The sequence below is a fragment of the Carassius auratus genome, unplaced genomic scaffold, assembly GCF_003368295.1.
Source record: "Carassius auratus strain Wakin unplaced genomic scaffold, ASM336829v1 scaf_tig00216014, whole genome shotgun sequence".
Classification (NCBI taxonomy): Eukaryota; Metazoa; Chordata; class Actinopteri; order Cypriniformes; family Cyprinidae; genus Carassius; species Carassius auratus.
Genome location: NW_020528362.1, coordinates 1244471 through 1266794, shown reverse-complemented (window position 1 = coordinate 1266794; position 22324 = coordinate 1244471). Strand labels below are relative to the sequence as shown.

The window sequence follows — 22324 nt, the reverse complement described above, 5'->3', positions numbered from 1 at the left end:
CTGTTTTGTAGATCTAGTCGTATTAATTCAGCTTCAGCAAGAAACTCATTCACTCGAGGACCATCGAACACTTTCTGGACATTTCTGATCTAACCGAGCTGCCTGACTTTCCTCTCATTGATTTCTTCTGCCATGAATCAACAAGCGTTACAATCTCCACTGATCTGTGATGATCCTGGAGGATCTCTGAGTCAGTTTCTAGAATGACACTCTTACACTCTTTGTGTGACACTGATGTTAAAGAGGAGAGATGTGGAGAGGAGACTGATGTCTCTCCTCGTCTGATTCACTGCAGGTTTAAAGAGGTCTTGATGCTGCTAAAAATAACATTATTTTGTGTATTTGGTGTAATTACGTGTTTATGTGGTTTAAAGTAAAAAAAAAAAAAAAAAATAATAATATTTTCCACATAATGCCTTCTGAAACACGTCAATTTTTACAAGGCACAAAGCGAGGTGTGCTCTGATTGGCCAGCTTTAGTGTGTTGTGATTGGCCGAATACTTCAAGCATGTGATGTAAATGTTAACTTAACAAGAGGACAGAACTTTACTATAAAACTCTTCACATGTACTGTCTTTACTCTCATAATTTAAGTTGGACATCTCTTCACAATGCACATGCTGTCTTTCTAATTTGGAAACAATAACACACTATTTTTTTTAATGTGATTATGAAAATGATTTTGGAACAAAATGTCTTGGCTTGTTTTCTCAGTTTACAACAAACTTTTTAGGTTTGAGAGAATTAATGTACTTAATAAGAAAGCTGCTAAAACTACAGTATTAATCGGGGAAAACATGAATTTGATGTAAGGGTCACCACATGTGTATTCGTTGAAGATGACATTTTATGTGTGATTTTACATTTTAAATTATTCTTTATTTTAATTTTTGATTTAAAAAAAGTTTTACTTTTCATTGTTTTTTCTATTTGCATTTAATTTGTACTTTTCTTTGTATTCTGGTAGAGCATGACTCTCTTCCTTATCTCCTCTTTCCTTCTGCTGATAATGAAATGATCCTCCACAAACACACAAAGTGAAAAAAGAGAAAGTAAACTGAAAGGATGTTGTGGCACAATGTTTTCTCTTCCACAGATGAAGATAAGTTTATAAATCATGAAGCTCGTGTAGAATACCAGTCTGTCAGTCAAATCTGAATCAAGAAAACTCAAATATTATAATAACTTCATCTCAGACGCAGATAATAGTAAAAGATGAATGAATGAGTGATTGTTACAAACATGAATCAAATACACTGAACACGTGTGTGACACACTAGAACAGACACACTTTCTCTCTCACGTCACACACACACACACACACACACACACACACACACACACACACACACACACACACACACTTGAGCATCTCTTTTCTTTTTAATGGCGGTTACATCCCTAAATGTAAATGTAAGTGTTTAGTTTAATTACTCACCATTTACAGTGAGATAAATCCGGTCACTCTCCTGTGAGGATGAAGGACTTCCATATCTCTGTCCTTTACACCAGAACTGACCCGCATCAGATGTAGTAGCTCGTCTGATAGTGAGAGTGTGTGTGTTTACAGTGTAACGATCAGACGACTTTACTCTGTCTGTGCCTTTATACCACTCATATGTCCAGCCACTGTAAGACTGTGTTATCACACACTTCAGATTGACCGTCTCTCCAGTGAAGACACGACTCTCTGGATCTACAGTCAGCTGGGGTTTGGGTAAGTCTGTTAAGATAAAAACATAAAGTGACTCAAACAGTTCAAAGAAGAAAATAAATGTCTTAGAGTATTATATACTTTTACAGTATGAATATTATACAAAGACTGTCATATTTCATAAGGCTGTTTTTTCATACGTGTGTGTGTGTTCACTCCTGTGTGTGTGTGTGTGTCTGTGTGTGTGTGTGTGTGTTCACTCCTGTGTGTGTGTGTGTCTGTGTGTGTGTGTGTGTGTGTGTGTGTCATGGTTTGTTGTGTTTTGGTTTAGTAAGTCACTTCACTCTCTCTGACTTCAGGACTAAACTCATCTCTATTGAACTCTGTGACTAAAGTAATCATTAGGTGTGTAACGATACACTCATGTCACCATTCACTTCAACACATGACACTGATCTCACTATATACTCCAAACAAGACTGAAACAGAGTTCAAATCACAAGTTTTATATTTAATTATTGTATCTAAGGCATAGAAACAGTTATAAAAATGTTCATTAAAATGCTGAATGTGGTGTTATATCAGGAATGGAGCTGAAAAGGCTTTGGTTTGGTGTTTCTCTCTCATGAAGAGCACAATAGAGACACCAGAATAGAAATATTGAGGATTCTGCATGAAACATGGAAGCTCAAGTGTGTGTCCTTCTGGGTTTATTATATTTTGTGCATCATATTTGATACTAAATTAAATCTATTTAAACATCTGTTTAATCTAAAAATGATTCACTGTTTCTATCCATGATACTGACATGATGATGCTCCTGTTTCTGTTTTGTGTTACAGGACTTTTATGTTGAAGTGTTTTTCTCTTTCCATTGTTTCTGTGTTCACGACTATTGTTACTATTGTTATATATTTTATTGTGGTGAATTGCCCAGTGCTTGCTTTGTATTACGTACACTCTTAGAAGAGATTGAACCTTTAGAATTCAAAAAAGAACCTTTAAGTGCAAAGATGAACTTCTAGTTATCAAAAAGGTTCAAAGTTGAACTTAAAGGTTCTCTAATGGTCCACTGGTTATTTGGCAGTTATCTTAAGAACCTTTGCTGTGGTAAAAGGTTCATATTAGAACCTAGCGTATTTAAGGTTCTTTCATGAACCTTTTCTAAGATGTAATGTAAAGACTAGACTTAGTACAGTTAGAACACGGTTTGCTTAACTGTTACATTAGTAAATTATTAATTTACACACCCAGTATCATTTAATCTTATTCATTTACTAATTGTGATGTCAGATGCAGTTGTGGCAACATTGTTGATACAGTTTGTTTTGTCTGTATTCATGACCACCTCACATATCTATAAATTGCACAATAATATTTAGTTCACCATGTTGTTGTACATTTTTAGAACACAAATTAAAAAAAAAACGAAGAAAAAAATAAAAATAATAAAAATAAAAAAACTAAGTTCAGTTGTATGATCATAAATGAACCAGAAGCTATTATGTGGTAAATGGAGAGAGTGAAGTGAAATTCTTGCCCCTAAAAATATACTTTATGTTCAATAGGCTATCTTCATATTTTACAGCTGTACATCCTTTAAATTTTCCCCATACCACATTCAACCTTCAAATCTCAGAAAGCCTAATTCAGCTCAGAACATGACAAGCGACAAAAGTGAATGAATCAAAACACCTTTTCAGACGTGTATATTATTGAGGAACACCGTTATGTCATTTTGTAACACTCCTTCAAATGTGAAGCATATCTATATTTGTTGAGTAATGTTTCTTCAGCAAGATAATTTTTCTTTCTTTCTTTCTTTCTTTCTTATTAGTAATTGTTTTCATCATCATCATTATTATTACTTTTATTATTGCGATATTGTTTCGATTTTGAGAATAAAAACAATCAAAGCATTTGCATTTAAACCAGGGCGAAGGTTTCTGGGTTTAATACGCAAGTTGTGCAACGCAACGCAAAGCACTGAATCTGTTACGCGCAAGATCAGAGATCGCGAGGAAAACCCATTACAAAAACATTCAAGGGCACACAAGATGTTAATGAGGCCACAATATTAAGTCACTTTACCCGTCCAGAGTTAATTATTCTGCGTATATCGTGGTTATTAAAACACCTCAATACCTTTTCTCTGATGTTTTATTTCTAGATATTTGTAAAGCTTTTAGCCGGCTGGTTACCAGAGCACTCGTGTATTGATTATTTCCACCAGCAGAGGGCGCTGTGAGCTACACTGATTGCTTGGTAATGTGCTGCTACTTCATTCCTGAAGAACTGAACCTGGACGACAGCAGGACGCTATTATCATCAATCCTCAGAAGAGACACCGTTGTCCATGGCCGCGGGAAGTGGGGGTGCTGGGGGTGCTGCAGCACCCCCTAGTGACGAGAGGGAGATAAAAAAAAATGTAGGCCTATTAAATTATTTTGCACAATTTATAAATTCCTTATGAATATTTTAGAAAATGATTTTGACACACGCAGTCTATCTATTACGTATATTTTGGATTTTAATTTTATTTTTTGAGGCCTAATCAACACAGGTTCGGAAGTTACGTTGTCAACGTCAGGCAGGCAGGTTTGGTCGCCGAGTAACGAGGTTTCCCGCTCGTTCCATGCAGAATACATTCATCTTTATATAATACAGCGCACCTCGACATTTGTACACCTGTAACCAGGGCACCCCGCCTGCATGTAGCTCAGGTAAGAGCATGGTGCTGCCGCACTTGTAACATTTATTTTTTTTGGCAACAAGTGTGGGATCAGCTTTGACTAGCCAAGCAATTGTAAGTAGTACACTATAGTATTTTTGTAAGGTGGTGGGGATAGAGATGGAGAGTATTATTTCGTTCGTGTGTTCTTTGCGTAATGGTTGTGGAGAACTGTTAAATTACGTTTAAATAGTCGGAGATTATTTCCTTGTGGTTTGTGTAAAAAGGTTGGAGATGGAGACAGAAAGCTTTATACTGTGCGTGTGTTTTTTGCGTAATGGATGTGGAGAACTGTTCAATAAACAAATTGCTTAAATAGTCAGAGATTATTTCCTTGTGGTGTGCGTAAAAAGAATTTGGAGTTAATAGAGTTGCGTGTGACATAAACGTGCAGTGACTCAAGCCAGCTGACCAAATCGATTGGATTGTTTTAGCGTTATTGTGAAGTTTTATTAATATTATATTTTGTTGTAATATTATTGTTGTATCTAAATAAGTTGCATGTATGTATAGGCTATCTGAAATTGTAATGAAAGTAATTATTTCGTTTTCTTTCGATTGTTAAACTATTATTTCTGATTCTGCTTCTGCTTCAGATTAATAAGGCATTGCGCATATCTGAGAACTGATGTCTGTGTGTTTCAGACCCTGTGCACAGAAGTGTATATGACAATAAAGTAGTAAATCTCAATGTATTTATTTTTAAAATGTATTTTAAATAGGCCTATAGGCTCATAGGTTTTTTGTCAAAAAAAAAAAAAAAAAAAAAAATTCACAGCACCCCCTGTTCAAAATTACTTCCCGCGGCCCTGCCGTTGTCCCTATATAAAGGTAGTATGTCAAATTAAAATAACACTGTTTGCATGTACTTTCTAACTGCCTTTCTAACTTTATAAATATAATTGTATGACTCCTGTTGTTTTAACAGGTACTGAAATTGATGGAGACACTTTAATGTACCTAATTAAGATGATGAAAGCTTAAATATTACAAAAAAAATTAAGGATGAAGTTACATTTATAAGATTACAAGAAAACTTAAATACCGAGATGCCAGCAAGACCACAGACACCACGAGTAAGTTACTATTCTACATGTGTTTACAAATATGTGGACACCTTTACTAATTATTATTTACTATTGTAATTATTTAATGGGATGTACGGAAGAACTTAGAGACTTTGACATTTTCTTATATTTATGCATTTGGTTGTTATTACAAAGCAAATTCTTAATGGGATGCTCAGTTAGGAGTGATGGTCAGGTCAGGTGTCCACATATGTTTAGCCGAATTATATTGTTATCTTTGCAAATCATTGAGCTGTTTTTACCATGGAAACTTTTTTGTAGGACTTCCTGTTGATATTCCACCTGGATCAATCTCAAGAGAACATATTGCTTGTTTGTAGCAAAAAAAAAATAATAATAATAAAAAAATATTTTAGACCAGAGATTTTTTCTTTGACAGGACAAAGCAAACAAGATCAAAAACAACTCAAGGTCGGTTTGATTAAATGTGCATATACATGCTAATATGTTATTGAACATATATATTTAATATGTTCTCCTCTGGTTTATGGCAATGGAGGCTTATTTTGATCTCACTGTGGTAAGTGTTGATTAAAACTGACGTTATACACCTTTCTGAAACAAGAGAACCTCTCAATCACTTCACACACCTCACGTAGATGTAATCTTGTAGTTTCTGACTTGCTGAATTGTGGTTTTGTGATGAACTGATTTGTGTCTTACTCCTGTGTCTGAATTAGTTTATATGAATTGTTTTAGAGAAATGTAAAATTAATTGTTTTCCTGTTTAGAAGGACATGTCAGATCTTAGAAGATGGTTTATAGTTCTGATGGAGAACTTTCCTCTAGTAGAGTAATCTTTTTAAAAATTGACTCAAATGCTTTTAATGCAACTGTTAAAATAAAACCAAAAAGTCTTATTTTTATTAATGTGTATTTGCAGTCACGGGAAAAGATTGCACACTGGACTGAAGATGAGAGACAAACTCTTAAAGGAACTTTTACACCTGTCTTCTGCACACTGATGAATACAAATATTACTTATCTTAATTGATAAGTATAATATATAAAAATAAATATTAATATCTTAATTGTTTAGATTCTTAGAGAGCACATTAACTTCTTTCTAATGTACAACTCTGTGTTTGCTGCTTTAAAACATGAGTTGATATTTGCAGGGATCTGACCCGGTAACGTCTGAACACAAAGCAGCTTCGCTCACAGGTGAAATGACATAAAGATGACAACGACACGTTTCTGAGGAGAGTCGGTTCCTTCAGATTCATTCAGTTAAAGACATCTGCGACGCGTTTTGATGAAACATGCAGCGCTCGTATTTATTCAGTGACATCATCGCTCTTTAAAGTCTAACCCAGCCATATCACGACTCTTGTCTTTCGATTATAATCAAGACATTTCTTATACTATTGAACATATTCAGATCTTTTCATGGCCTTAAGTTTGACACTACTCACTCCAGGAGTTTTAAGGACCCCTCAGAGATCTGCTTTAGCCCGAGTCCTGATACACTTCTGACCCGACTGAAAACACAAAAGCCCCGGGACGTCAGGCTAGTGATTCTGAGAGCCCTGCAGCTAGAAAACACACAATCTACCCGAGAGAAGACGTCTTTCACTGCTGTACGTTAAGAGGATGTTGTTAAACAGAGAAACACAATTATATATATTTGAACTTCTAGCTCTTAAACGTGGACATCATTATTGAAAGACAAATTCAAGCAGCAAAAGCAGCAATTACTGTAGACTATGTTTCTCTTACATAAAAATAAATAAATTATTAATAATAAATCATTTCTTGTATTCATACATGGTTGCAATTAAATTTCAGTTCAGATTTTTAAGTGCCATTATTTAAAAACGCTTTATTGACTGATGTTCATAGACGGTCAGTTGTGTTTTCAGATGTTATGTCATATTGTATGTTTGTAATATCACAGTAAATCCGTCTCCTAAATGATTACACCCATGTGCAGTCACAGCTCATCACCCTAAAGTCTCCCTGATTTCAGCTGGACGCGGCTCACAGTGAAAATGAAGGTCTTCTGGTCACTTTGACTCTCTGGACGCTGGCGATGTGAACACAGTTACTGTTCATGATGCTCAAACTACTGAAGAAAATCCTCAATATTGATTTGGAGGTTTATATGAATGTGTTTCTGACGAGAGCTGACTGTTTTCTGAGAAGTTTATGAGGAATAATTTCACAAAGATTGTCTGAACATTCGGTTCTTGCTTCAAATTGATTATTCAATCAAATTATGTGTATGATTATTATTGTATAACTAAACAATATGAAATTAGATAAATGATATGTATATGAATTATATAACTAAAATAAGATAACTGAAATTTGATTTAGATTAAATAAAGATGTCAGTCTTTATCTTTTTAATTTAAAGAAGAAAAAAAAAAAAGATTTATTTACCCAGTCATTTAAAAATAACACATTTTATAGAGCTGTAACAATAAAGCCATTATATTTTTGCTTAAGGTTATCATTAAAATCTAATACCTAATCTTATGCCTAGTCACAACTGAATCTTATTCTCATGTAGTAGAGAGAGTTTAGGAAGATGAAGATATTAAACTCACCCTTCACTGAGAGAGAAACAGGGTTTGATTGTGATGAGACTGATCCTCCAGTTATGCGTCCTCCACACGTGTACTGACCCTCATCAGATGATTCAGATCCTTCAATAGTGAGAGTGTTTCCTTGTATTGTGTAACGATCAGACGACTGTACCTTTACACTGTCTTTATTCCACTCATATTCCCAGTGACTGTGATCAGGCTCAATCTCACACGTCAGAATCACTCTCTCTCCAGTGAATACTGTGTTGTCTGGAGTCACAGTCAGAGTAGATCTGGGTGAAACTGTGAACAGAAGAAAATAAACTCTGAATATCTGACTTTATGTAGTTGATAGTGATATAAATGTGGTTAAAATTTACTATGTTATGATTAAATTTGTAATAAAATAATTTTAATTAATTTGTTTTGTCAATTCAGCTGTATTTTATTGAACAGTTCTTGTTCTGGTCGGTAGGTGGAGCTGTTTTCAGTCAGAGGTTTTAATAAAGCATTTATTTCAGTTCAGTTTATTTTTTTTAGTGCAGTAGATCTGATCCCAGAGTCATATGAATTTATTTAATTTATTTATTTTTCTCTGAACAGTAATCAGTTCATGTCTCTGGGTCACAGTCGTCCAGTTCTGCACTTTGAGAAACCTTGATTTAGTTTGAACACTTTTTGTGTAAATCCTTTCACTCATGGAGATAACATGCTCAGTGTGTTTTGGTTTAGTGGGAGATTGCTGTCCTTAAATAATTACATAAAACCTGAAATCAGATCTACATCCTCCAGATGTCAGCAGTGATCACTCAGTGTTTCATCAGATTGATCTGGAGACATTCAAACATCATTATAACAAGAAAACTATGAACCTTATTCTAAGTTTAACTAGTTTTGTGCTAAAGTACCATTTTTGCAGTTATGTTACAATATTCTGACAAATTATGTAACAGAGGAATTATTATCATTATTATTATTATTATTTGTTTATGTAATAATATTCATGTCATTATACAGATGTGTGTCTTCATGAACCATCATTACAGATCAGCAGAGTTACACATTGAGGATGTTTTAAATAACCTGAACATCACAAAAGAGTTAATGACAGACTGTCATTTTTTTGTCATTTTTGCAATAGACTACAATAAGCTTTTTATTTATTTATTATTTTTATTTAACTTTCATCATAAACTGCAGAAATAGCAGTGTTTAGCAGCATGAGGAGCTACACATAAATGATGCTGAGTGAAGATGAACAACAGCAAAATATGGAGATGAATTATCAGCAAAGAGACAAATGTGTGATCCTCATGTGATCCATGTAGACAAATAAACTACTACAACACTATTCATATTTAATAAATCAAATGTAAATCAGTAGAGCACAATACCTTGAGTGAGTCCAGAGTGGATGAAGGACATCAGCACTAAACACAGAAGAAACAGATATGAATCATTTCCATTGGTTCAACACAATGCAGATCACAGAAACATGTCTAGAGTTTCAGCTGAAAGTGTTTCTCTGTTTTGATGCTCCATGAGAACCGATGGAGGATATTCTCCATCATTTAACACACACAATGTCATCACAGCATGGGTCTAGAATACACTCAACCTGTCCCTCCACTCCACATACTTTTATTAAAATCTACATTTGTCTCACACATGTTTTCAGTCAAGTGTGTTCAGCTCGAGGTTTTCAAGAAACAGTGTGAAAAAGTCTAGATTTAAATTCAAAGAGACAAAATAGTTTATGAATGACCCGGCGTCTTAACTGTATCAGAAATGAGCCGATGTGAACATTATGGAGCACTTGGGATATGCCTGTATCAAATTTTCTTGTTGTGATTAATTGCTCATGCTTTTACCACGGTATACGGTATTATTAAATATTTGAATATCTAAGATTAATGAATGTTCAGAAGAATTGTTTCATTGGCAGTTTATGTTGACTAATGAATTAAGTAAGGAATAATTGATGACAGGCCGCTGAATTATTAGAAAAATCATGCACACCCGAGGTGGTGATGTGGTCACGATGTGAATATACTGTTACCACACCTCAAGACATCGATCTGATGATTTAATTAAAGGGATTCGTCCGGTTTGTGAACTTAAATCGCTATTGTGAGTAGGACTTCTCTAACGCATCTCTTCCAGTCTTGGTAACGGAGGCTTGAGACAGGGACGGACTGGGACCAAAAAGTGACCCTGGACTTTCTGACCCACTGCAGCCCACCACAACATAACGCATCTGCCACTGTTTTGAGGTCATTAATTAATTTAATATTAAAAAACAGTTTGGGGATTTTAACCAGTAGGGCAACTGATCCTCCGTTCATTTAGCGACTCCTAGTGAGCGACTCCTAGATCATCACGACACAAAACATTCTTCTAGAACTCACACTTTGCGTTCAATTAACAGATCCATACGAATCATGCATGGAACCAAAGTTTATAAACTCAAACTATAGCTTTATGTGTTTTACAGATGAACTTGAAGTCTTTATTTATTCGAGATGTTCAATAATAGATCATCTTTGACTCGGTAATAGAAATTCATGATGCGATTCGTGAACAGATGATTCTTTTGGGTCAATATTTTAAAATATGCTTGTGTGAATGCTAATGTACCTCTGTGCGTCTCTAAACAGCGCTATTATTACCTCGCTAGTGAGAAATGTCATCTGTAGCCTAATTGCTAACTGATCAAATCGCCAGGGCAGCGCTGATAACACCTTCTTGTGCAAACTGCGTGACCGTTATTACTGTTAACTATGTGAAGTGATCTGGAACTGTAATGCGGTCAGAGAGCTGCCTGGAACTACATTCACTGTGCGTTTCCCAGAAAATAATGTCACACCTCAGAACGTTCATCAGCCAATCAGATTCAAGCATTCAACCGCACGTAGTATAACTAATGTTAACTAGTGAAGCCCTAATGTAAAGTGTGAACGAATAATAAAGAATCAAAATTATAGGGCATGGTGTAGATTTTTTTTTTCAATAGCCTATTAAGTCTAAATATTTATGTGTTTGGCGCTGTGATGAACACCATAGCAGATCCTCAAATTTGAATGTCTATTTAAATCTGTTTTAGAAAGTAGTGCAGCTGCTTTATTTATGGGGTTTCCAGGGTAACGGCTGCATTTCATTATTTAGCGCCATCTGCTGTGAGAGAGTGAATGTGCTTTCATTCAGCGCGTCTCTCACGTGTTCCCCATGCGTGCTTGATTACATCAGAACACACGCTCTTTCAAGCAGTAAACAGAGGTGTTGTGTATTTTGACCAGTTGATGGGAATATTATTCTTAAAATGCATTCCAAATTATGAATAATTTTTATATATAATTATTCATGGTATTTAGAAGTGCCCACGATAACAACATTATTCATATTAATTACCAATTAATTACTAATTAATTGAGCATATCACACCAGTCCTCAGGTCCTTACACTGGCTTCCAGTTACATTTAGGATTGATTTTAAAGTACTTTTACTCGTATATAAGTCACATGTGTGTATATATGTAAAAGTATATAAACCACAATATAGAGAAAATATAGAGAAAAATATAGAACACAAATGACTGTTTATTGTCCAGCAGTGTATTTGATTTAACCAATTAAAAGAGATTCGAAAAAAAATAATAACCTGTTCTTTAGATTTAAAAAAAGCTATATATATATATATATATATATATATATATATATATATATATATATATATATATATATATATATGTATATAATGTATGTAGTAAAACAGTTGCACACTTGTAAACACACATTACAAGCAGATATGAACATTAATGTGATGATTGTTTCTCATCAGTGACTCATCACTGAATCATAGAGAATTTATATATTTTTTTTTTTAAAATACAACTTAATTTTGTCACACTGGACTAAAACCTACTGACTTTTCTCACAGAGTTACAAATTCACAACATTTTTTCTATAATTTTTGAAAAAAATTTCCCTCACCTTATTACACTTTCTGTGTTCCGGGTCAAAAATGACCGGCCTACAAAAATAGCTTATAAATCTTTTATTATGCTCTATATCACCAAATATTAAATTCAATATTTTTGGCACCTTGTTTTCTTTCAATTGAGACATACTTTGAATTTATTTTTAAAGACTGATCGATTGCAGACATCGTTGATCTGAGCCTGAAACACACTATAGTGTGATAAACAGTGCATATTATTTTTATAATTTAGTGCTTAGTGACAAAATGAAACACAAATAATGCTTTTTTTCCTCTCAAAAACTGTGGTCCATAATCTCAATATTAATAACACCTAATTTAAGTGCACTTTTTGAAAGGGCTGCCCTTCAAATGTGTTACAGGGTTTTCAGCAGCTCAAGGGTTAATTGTGACACTATGGTGACTGTGAAAGAATCTGAACACTTAGTGTGTTTTCACATGAAGTATATTTTAAATGAACCAAACTCAGTTCAGTTAAAGTGAACCAGTGGCGAGTATGTATATGAAGTATATTAAGAAACAATAAATATGTTGTTCAAAATGAAGACCGAACACACTTTCTGAGTGTCACGTGTTAGAGGAACATGTTCATATGTTAAGCATGAACTACAGCTGTGGTTTTTCTGCTGAGAACAGACTTCACACATCTGCTAAAAATGATGTTGAGATAAACTGGTTAAAAATTATTTTAAAAGTGTCTCAGAAAACAGAAGTTAGTTCAGAGAAACATTTGAGCATCTTTTTTTGGCAAATGTGACATGTTTGATAGACTGTGTTTTCTGCAATGAATTTCTGTCATTTTAAAGAGTGATTTAACGAACCAACATTTTTTGGGAGGACTATATGCACAATTCATTTTCAATAAGAGAAGCAGAAAGAATTAAAATTGATGAAAACTGTTCTCAAACTCTTGATGTCTCTGATGGAAAGTCTATTTAAAGATACAATATCACACAACACCAAACTCATATTAAACAAATACATCTGAATTAACTGAACTACCTGAAAAAGGAAGAATGTGTATTATAACAAAACCAAGCAAAAGCACACGTCCACAGATCCTCCATCTTTCACAAGCAGCACAGATAAATACATGTTCTCTCAAACTCTGGATCTGATCCACACGTAACATATCATCACATTAATCTGAACAATAAAGAATATGATAAACAGCAAGACGGTGGATTCATAGACCCTCCTACACACAGCACAAGCATTAATCTTCAGCTGAATACTGTATTAAAAACAGAAGATAGTGTAGAATATAATGAAATACTCACAGAGTGTGAGAGACAGTGCACTGGAGCCCATACTGACACATTAACAGACTGTTTGAACTAAATCAGACACTTCCTGCTTTTCACACTTCAAGAAGAGATGAGGGAGGAGACAAACTCTACACACAAATACATCAAGAAATAGGAAGAAAACCAGACCCATTCGAAGATATTTACTCTTTTAGTGCATTAAAGCTGTTAAAGCTGTTTTATCCTTGAAAAGAGAAAGTGTTCAGTAATTGTTCTCTCACTGCTTTGTTTTGTTCGTTCACAACCAAAGCCAAACAGATTATGAACAGATCAGAGAATAGCAAGTAAATCATGAGCTGACTTCTAATGTAGTTCTGTTCATGTAAGACCCGCTCTTATCTGAGTTATTCTCTCATCAACAATTACAATTACAATGTATGCAAGATGGCGACACATCCACACGCAGGGGCTTCTCTCTGTCCCGTCAGAACGGTGTTGTGCGGAGGCACAATAAGCGGCGTGAGAGGAAGCAGAAGAGGGGTTAGCGCAGAGGTATTTGTGTTCACATCAATGATGCGTGGTTTGGTCTGCAAACACTGCTCACCCCTGCTGGAGTTTATGATTATTAAGTGCCAATCGTTCTTCTCTACCGAGGGAATATACAGCCATACTGCTCGTTGCTGTTTACATTCCTCCGAACAACAGCAACAGCAACAGTAACGATGCACTAAATAAACTGAACCAGCTCATCAGTGAGCAGCAGACAGCACACCCCGATGCTTTTCTCATCATAGCTGGGGATTTCAACCATGCAGAATTAAAGAGTGGGTTTCCAAAAATACACCAACACATTAACCTTCCAACACGAGGTAATACAATTTTAGACCTTGTTTACACAACACAGAGAGGAGCTTACAAAGCCCTCCCCCACCTCAGTGCCTCAGACCACATCACTGTCATGCTAATGCCGGCATACAGATCGCTCGTTAAAGTCACCAAACCAGTTTACAAACCGATTCAAGTGTGGCCTGAAGGGTCGTAATAGGCTCTTCAAGACTGTTTTGATACCACTGACTGGAATATGTTGAAGCAGGCTGCCACATACAATAGCACTACTGACCTCCAAGAGTACTCAGAGACTGTCACTGCCGACATCAACAAGTGTATTGATGATGTAACGGTCACATAAACCATCACTGTCTGGGCCAACCAGAAGCCGTGGATGACAGGAGAGGTCTACAGTCTCCTGAAGACGTGGAGCACTGCCTTCAAAGCTGGAGATGAGGTGGGCCTGAGGACAGCTAGGACCAACCTGTCCCACGGCATCAGAGAGGGTAAAGCCCCTTTACACACTGCATATTGCCGGAACATTGCCGGGTCGCCTTCTGTGTGAAAGCAAACACTTCCCAGGATTGATTCCGGCATTGAACCCGGGTCGGGGACCTAGTAACATTGCCGTGCTCAATCCTGGGGTTAGCGCTGTGTGAACAAAAGCCAAATCTAATGGCGTGTTGTAGTGATGACGCATGTTATCACGTGACTCTTTAACCGGCTGTTTTTAAGGAAGATCAACGTTCGCGACAAAAAAAAATATGTGCAAACTGTAATGAAGCAGAGATCAGTTAGTTTCTCACTTTCCGCGCTGACGCCGAGATCGTTTGCTTGCTTCAGTGAAAGCCTAATGTTTTCGTCAAGTCCTGATGTCACCTGTTATTACGGGACCTTTACGGGTTGTGTTTGAAAGCACGCACATATCCCGGGTAATCTCTGGCAGTGTGAAAGTGCAAAATCTAGCGACCCATTGCCGGAACACTTTACCCGTGTGTTTGCCGGAATCGTAGGGTGAAAGGGGCTTAAGAGACAGTACTCCAGGAGGATAGCCCATCGTTTCAGCGACAGCAGAGACACTTGGAGCCTGTGGCAGGGGATACAGACCATTACGGACTACAAGCCCCCACTGCAGTCCTGTGACAGCAACATCTCCCTGATGAACAAGCTGAACGCCTTCTTCGCTTGCTTTGAGGAACAAAACAGCATCACTCACACATATAGACAAAAAGGACTCAGAATGCTGTTCATAGACTTCAGTTTAGCATTCAACACAATCATCCATAAACAGCTCATTCACAAACTAGTCCAGCTGGGGCTCAACACTTCGCTGTGCAACTGGCTGTTGAACTTTCTGACTTCAAGACCTCAGGCAGTACGGGTCGACAGTAACACATCCAGCACCATCACACTGAACACTGGGGCCCCCCAAGGATGTGTGTTGAGCCCGCTCCTCTTCACTCTAGCCGCGTTTCCACCGCAGGAACTTTACCCAGGAACTAGGGACTTTGGCCTGGTACTTGGTGTGTTTCCACCGCAGGAACCAGGAACTAAATAAAGTTCCGGGTAAAAAAATGCCCATCAGAAGTCCCTGCTGGCGAGGTGGTACTTTTTCAAAGTTCAGGAACTTCCGGGGGCGGGACTTTGGCGCTAAACATTCTGATTGGTTGAGTCCACGCAGCATTGGTTGAGTTCAACCACCATTTATTCGTATCAACATTTTCAAAATATTACTGTTATTGTGTTATGAAATGTAATTTTAAAACTATTTCAGGGAAGAATGTAGTTGTTTAAAACTCAAATCTGTTGTTTATTTATGAAGACAGCGCCTATTTAAAAATGTGTTTCGCCGATCTCTGAGACGGTGAGCTCCACGCAATCAGCGGGAGCTCAGTGATCATCTATCCGCCGAGAGCAGCCTCTCCTGGGGTAGACCTTCTGATATGTGCCGCTGGCTCTGATATCTCTTTAGTGGTTAAACATAAAATATAATTCAGCTGCGGGGTAAATCTAGCAGGTTTTCTTTGGTCTGTATTCAATTTATCTATATGTTAAAATGAAAATAAAAAAGGCAAGTCTATATAATATTTTGTTTCATTGTAATGGCTGTATATAACGTTACACATATCCCTGAACTAAGTACATTTCTGCAGCTGTTATTATGTTTAAATGAAAACCAAAGGAGGCAGTGGTATTTTATATCCTATTTCGTGTTATTGTAAACATACTGAGGGGAAAATTGCTGTAGCCAAAGCCATCTGAGTTCACGCAGCATTGGTTGAGTTCAAACACCATTTATTCGGATCATTTTCAAATATTACTGTTATTGTGTCATGAAATGTAATTTTAAAAGTATTTCAGGCTAAAATGAAGTTGTTTAAAACTCAAATCTGTGGTTTATTTATAAAGACAGAGCCTATTTAAAAATGTGTTTCGCTGATCTCATAGACGGTGAGCTCCACTCGATCAGCGGGAGCTCAGTCCTCATGTATCCACAGAGAACAGCCTCTCCTGGGATAGACCTTCTGATATGTGCCGCTGGCTCTGATGTGTCTTTAGTGGTTAAACATAAAATATAATTCAGCTGCGGGGTAAATATAGCAGGTTTTCTTTGGTCTGTATTCAATTTATCTATATGTTAAAATTAAAATAAAAAAGGCAAATTTATATAATATTTCGTTTTATTGTAATGGCTGCATATCCCTGAATTAAGTACATTTCTGCAGCTGTTATTATGCTTAAATGAAAACGAAAGGAGGCAGTGGTATTTTATATCCTATTTCGTTTTATTGTAAATATACAGTAAGGAAAATTGTAGTAGCCAAGACGAGCTGACTGAAGTTATCAAGTACGCTGCTGTTTATAGATTTACCGGACTTGCGTCGTCACGGACATCACACTCCCCAGTCGATTGCACAAAGTCTGAACTAACTACCGATGATGCACGTCCAAAATCAGCGTACTTTTTTTTTTTTTTTTTTATCAGCGGTACTTTGTAATGAGAAACGCGCGCGGACCTACGTCACCAGTCTATTTGCCTAATCTTCCCGGTACTTTACACCGCGGTGGAAACGCAGAAAGCAACATGTCTGGGGGGAAAAAAGTTCCTGGTAAAAATGTTCCGGGTAATTTCGGTGGAAACGCGGCATCTGCTGACCCACGACTACACACCGTCACACAACTCCAACCTCTTCATTAAGTTTGTGGATGACACGACTGTGGTGGGTCTCATTAGCTGAGACAAACTACAGGAGCAAGGTGAGCCACCTGGCCGGATGGTGCAGTGACTACAATCTCTCTCTGAACCAACTTCCTGGATGTGCACATCACAGAAGACCTCTCCCGGAGAGACAACAATGCAGCACTGGCCAATAAATGACAACAGCTTCTCTACTTCCTCCTCAAACTGAAGAGAACTAGAGCCCCACACCCCATCAAGCATCCTGACAAGCTGCATCACTGTGTGGTATGGCAACTACAACACGTCCTGCCGAAAGACTCTTCAACGCATAGTGAGAGCAGCTGAGAAGATCCAGGCCATCTACGGAACCAATTTTAGGCCCACAATAGAAACAACCCACAAAATGTTGTGGTTTGCACTACAAGGTTCATCACCTACCAAACCACAAAACTGAGAGAAGCTTCTGCAGAACTCTCTTTGACTGTGAACATTGATGCTATGATTATATTAGAGATGTTACCATCTTTATGATTATCAAATCTCTGCAAAAATAAACTAAGTATAATAATTGAGACACATAATGATTGAGAAACACTTGCAAGAAGATCAGACATGATTCTGCAGCCAGATGACCCCAAAAGGCAATTTGCATGTAGGTCAACTGGATGTTGTTTGACCAGGCTTAGACCTGACCTGAGTAGATCATTGGGGTCTTGGTACAATATTTGAAATGTTTAGGAGTAATTATTTTACATTTATTCCTAAGTACCTAAGTATGTCATGCCAATAAAGCAATACGAATTTAAACTAATATAAATGTAAGAAAACAGAGACTCTTCAATGTGACATTGAACATATTTTCTAAGAAGGGAAGTAAATGAAAATTACATGAACATGTTGCTGGGAATCTTTTGCCCTTGTTGTAGTATTTTGAGGTTTATGAAACTACAAATGAAGAATAAGAATAACTATCTTCCTCGCTCTGGTTAAAACTATAGAGCAGAAACAGAGCAGAAGTCAAACCACAACCACCAGCTCAACCTTTATTAGGCCTCTTTTAACACTTCTGTCATTTTCTCACTTCAAGCAGCTTCTAAAGTCAGCAACGCACAAATAAAGATGTGTCTTCAGTGATGAGCCAAAGAAGACAATGCAAGGTGTATTGTAACAGTTTTTTCCACATGGCTGCAGAAAAATTAGGCCCACGATAGAAACAACCCACAAAATGAGAGAAGCATCTGCAGAACTCACTTTGACTGTGAACATTGATGCTATGATTATATTAGAGATGTTACCATTTTTATGGTTATCAAATCTCTACAAACATTATCGAATTATAATAATTGAGACACATAATGATTGCATATTTATAAATATGTGCTTAAGAAACACTTGCAAGAAGATCAGACATGATTCTGCAGCCAGATGACCCCAACAGGTCGACTGGATGTTGTTCGACCAGCCTTAATTTGGGTGGGCCTTACCTCTGTTTACTGTAATATTACTCCAGCTAAGTGAGACACCATGTATGACTAAACCAAAACCATTATCAGAGAAAGTAATGTTGGTCTTGACTACGATGTGGAGAAGAACAACTCTCACGTCAAGATCGCCGCTAAGAGTCTTGGGCCGGATTCACGAAAACTGTATAAACTATTTTTTAAAGAAAAAAAGTTCAGAATATTGTGTATTCCCAAAAAAATATTCTTAAAAATATATTTTATATAGAATAAAATAAAAATAAATAAATAAGACAGAACTTAAAAATAATCTTCTTAAAAATCATTGTAAATAACTTCTTTAATTTAGGACAACCCCAGACTTGTCTTAAATCCCAAAGAATAAGAATTACTGAATTAAGTAATTGGGTTATTTCAAATTAACTGTTATATTTAAGAAATACAACAACCCTAGCAATTTATACATACATAGTAGGACTAGGGATGTGTACAAGTTCTCTGAAGTAACAGATGACTGATAATGTAAACAATGATCCATCATTGTACTAAAATGACGGCCAGTTATTTAATGTTCATACAGTTCTAGTATGTGTGTAATGGTTAATCGCTGTTGTTATTTAGTCAGGCGTCAGTCACACGCCTATTGTTAGGACCCAGAAGTCTAAAAAGGACCCGGTTGCTGACGCAGTTTCAGGGCAGATATGATTGCTAGTATTACTACTATTATAATGCCAGTTCTCCCGCAATATTTAAATTTACATTTACATTTAATCATTTAGCAGACGCTTTTATCCAAAGCGACTTACAAATGAGAACAATAGAAGCAGTCAGGTCAACAAGAGAATAACAACAACAGTATACAAGTGCCATGACAAGTCTCAGTTAGTCCAGTACAGAAAGCATAGCCAGGTTTTTTATAAATTAATAGACAAGAAAAGGAGAAGTGCTAGTGTTAGTTGGTTAAGTGTAGGCGAAAAAGATGAGTCTTTAGATGTTTCTTGAAAATGAGTTAAGACTCAGCTGTACGAATTGAGATTCAAGATGCAAAATGCTGCCTGCGGGTGTCGCTGCTGGACAGTGTTTTCTCTACTTCCTGTTGGCCTTCGGTAGCTAATCGTAGCTCTGTGTAGATGTTTTTGTTTTATTTTTTCTCTGGAATCTTTATCTTACTATCACTGTCAGTTTGTTTGTTTGTTTTCAGTGGTAAAATATAACTTAATTCACACCATATTTCTGATATTATCGATCAATCTTATCAGATTAACTTTGATCGTTCACTTTTCCGTGAGTGCAGTACACCTGCAAAGCGTTAGCACTCGTTAGCTTGTCATTAGCGTTTTCTTTTCTCCTCTCCTCTCTCTCGCTCCAGTTTTTCACAAGTTCATCAAACAACCGCAGTAAGAATATTTCATCAAGCACAGTGAGTAATGGCTTCTCCTGCAATTGTTATTTGCACTTCTTGCCACATGTACAGTTTATCTCTGTGCTGGCAAATGCTAAACATAAATACAATAAGATTGTTATTCATGCCGGCGCTAATGATGTTCAACTTCACCAGTCGGAGATCACTAAAAATAACTTTAAAGAGGTGTGTGAACTTGCAAGCACGATGTCAGACACTGTAATATGCTCTGGTCCCCTCCCTGCTTACCGTGGTGACGAGATGCATAGCAGATTGTCATCACTCAATGGCTGGATGTCTAAGTGGTGCCCACAGAATAACATAGGTTTCATAGACAATTGGACAAGCTTTTGGTGCAGACCTGACCTGTTGAAAAGAGATGGTCTTCATCCCTCCTGGGGTGGCCCCACTCTTCTCTCTAGAAATATGGCATATAGTCTTAGTGTTTATACTTGACTAACTGGGGCCCAGGTCAGGAAGCAGACAGACTGGCTAAACCGACCGTCTGCTAGCTGCCTCCCGTCACAGAGGTCAGTTAATTCTCAGCACATAGAGACTCTTTCACCTAGATATCACACTATAGAGACTGTGTCTGTTCCCCGAACAAGAAAATACAAAAAAATGTCCAAACCAAGTTAAGGTTAACAATTTAATTGAGGTTCAACAAATAAAAAACAAATGCACAACGGATAAACAAATGATAAATCTTGGCTTGTTGAATATCAGATCCATTTCTACGAAAACACTTTTTGTAAATAATATGATAACTGATCATAATATAGATATACTCTGTTTGACAGAAACCTGGCTAAAACCTGGTGATTACATTATTTAAATGAGTCCACCCCCCAAAATTACTGTTATAAACACAAGCCACGTCTAAAAGGCAAAGGTGGAGGTGTTGCTTCAATTTATAACAATGTTTTCAGGATTTCTCAGAGGGCAGGCTTCAAGTATAACTCGTTTGAAGTAATGGTGCTACATATAACATTATCTGTTACTGTTAACAAACTGTACCTGCTGTTTTTAATGCCTTTTCTACAAGATTTCAACAGGATCAACAAGCTGTTCCAGCAGGACAGGGGCAATCCAATCTAAATGTTGGAGTCTGTGCTTCTTTTCTTTCGCTGCTTCATCTCCAGAGTGGTGAGACCTGGAATGATCCCCACATCAGAGGAACAACTGTTTGCAATTGACATAACAGACCCCAGTGTTTTGTTTCCTGTGGGTGCAGTCAGTTATGGGGTCACCTTCATGATGGCATTGGATGAAGCAAGAATGGAGAGCACGTCTGAGAGAAATATGAAGAGCAGGTGCCGTGACTTCTTGGTGGAGGCGGATAGACAAGTGCAACAGAGATTCCCAGCTAACATCCAGATATGGAAATCTATGACTGTGTTCAGTCCGACTGTCATCCTGTCACAAACTAAACCACAGCTCAGCTCAGTCTCAATGCTGAAGCTCTACTCTGGTGATCGTGAAGCTCTTGAAACACAGTATCAGTCTGCTGCATATCTCTCATGGACAAACAAGGAGGACAGCCAGGCAGAGGCCTTTTAGGTTGAAGTGCTCAATTACAAAGACAGCAGTGGAGACCACACTTTCAAAACACTTGCCCTCTTTTCTCTGTCGTTGCTTGTGATTCCTCTGAGCAATGCTGATGTAGAACGAGTTTTCTCACAGATGAGCCGGGTCAAGTCCAAACTGAGGAACAGAATGGGACAATAAACTCTCAGCAGCATACTAAAGTTGTTTTTGATAAATGATGATAATCCTCAAAGTACTGTAATATTTAATAGGATTTAGGGAATCCTAGGTATAGTGTTATAGCTGAAGTATAATTTGACCTTATCCCTCGTTAGAAAATCTTACCTTTTCTTTCTGCAGCACAAGCTCTGTCCTGTGGCGTCTTAAACTCATGCACACTTTGACATTTTACTTTGATTGACCCTCTTTGGGTCCCCACGCACTCCTCAACTAAACAAGAGGATAGTTACATTCTCATTTCACACAAGTTTGTTTTGATTATTTATATGGTTTTATTATGTTCTCGTTTGAATGTGGGCCATCAAGAATGTCTGGATGTAGAAGTAAAACATGTTGAATGTTTCAGGATATTTAAGATATTTTCAGATATTTCATGGGTTCACTTTGGTACCTGAAGCAACTTGAAAGATAATGTGGTGTTATTCTTCATATATATG

The 22324-nt window shown here is 37.0% G+C and overlaps 1 protein-coding gene across 1 annotated transcript in view; it reads right to left on the bottom strand.

Moving 5' to 3' along the window:
• The window catches only part of LOC113096660 (obscurin-like), a 262435-nt gene extending 249001 nt beyond the window's left edge, over window positions 1-13434 (bottom strand). Inside the window, exons 1-4 of the mRNA XM_026262072.1 lie at window positions 13283-13434; window positions 9400-9435; window positions 8027-8308; window positions 1440-1724 (exon numbers count right to left, since the gene is read on the bottom strand). Of these exons, the coding sequence (XP_026117857.1) occupies window positions 1440-1724; window positions 8027-8308; window positions 9400-9435; window positions 13283-13313 (634 nt within the window). The 5' untranslated portion in view covers window positions 13314-13434. The remainder of the gene's footprint in view (window positions 1-1439; window positions 1725-8026; window positions 8309-9399; window positions 9436-13282) is intronic.
• Between the last annotated feature and the right edge of the window lie 8890 nt (window positions 13435-22324).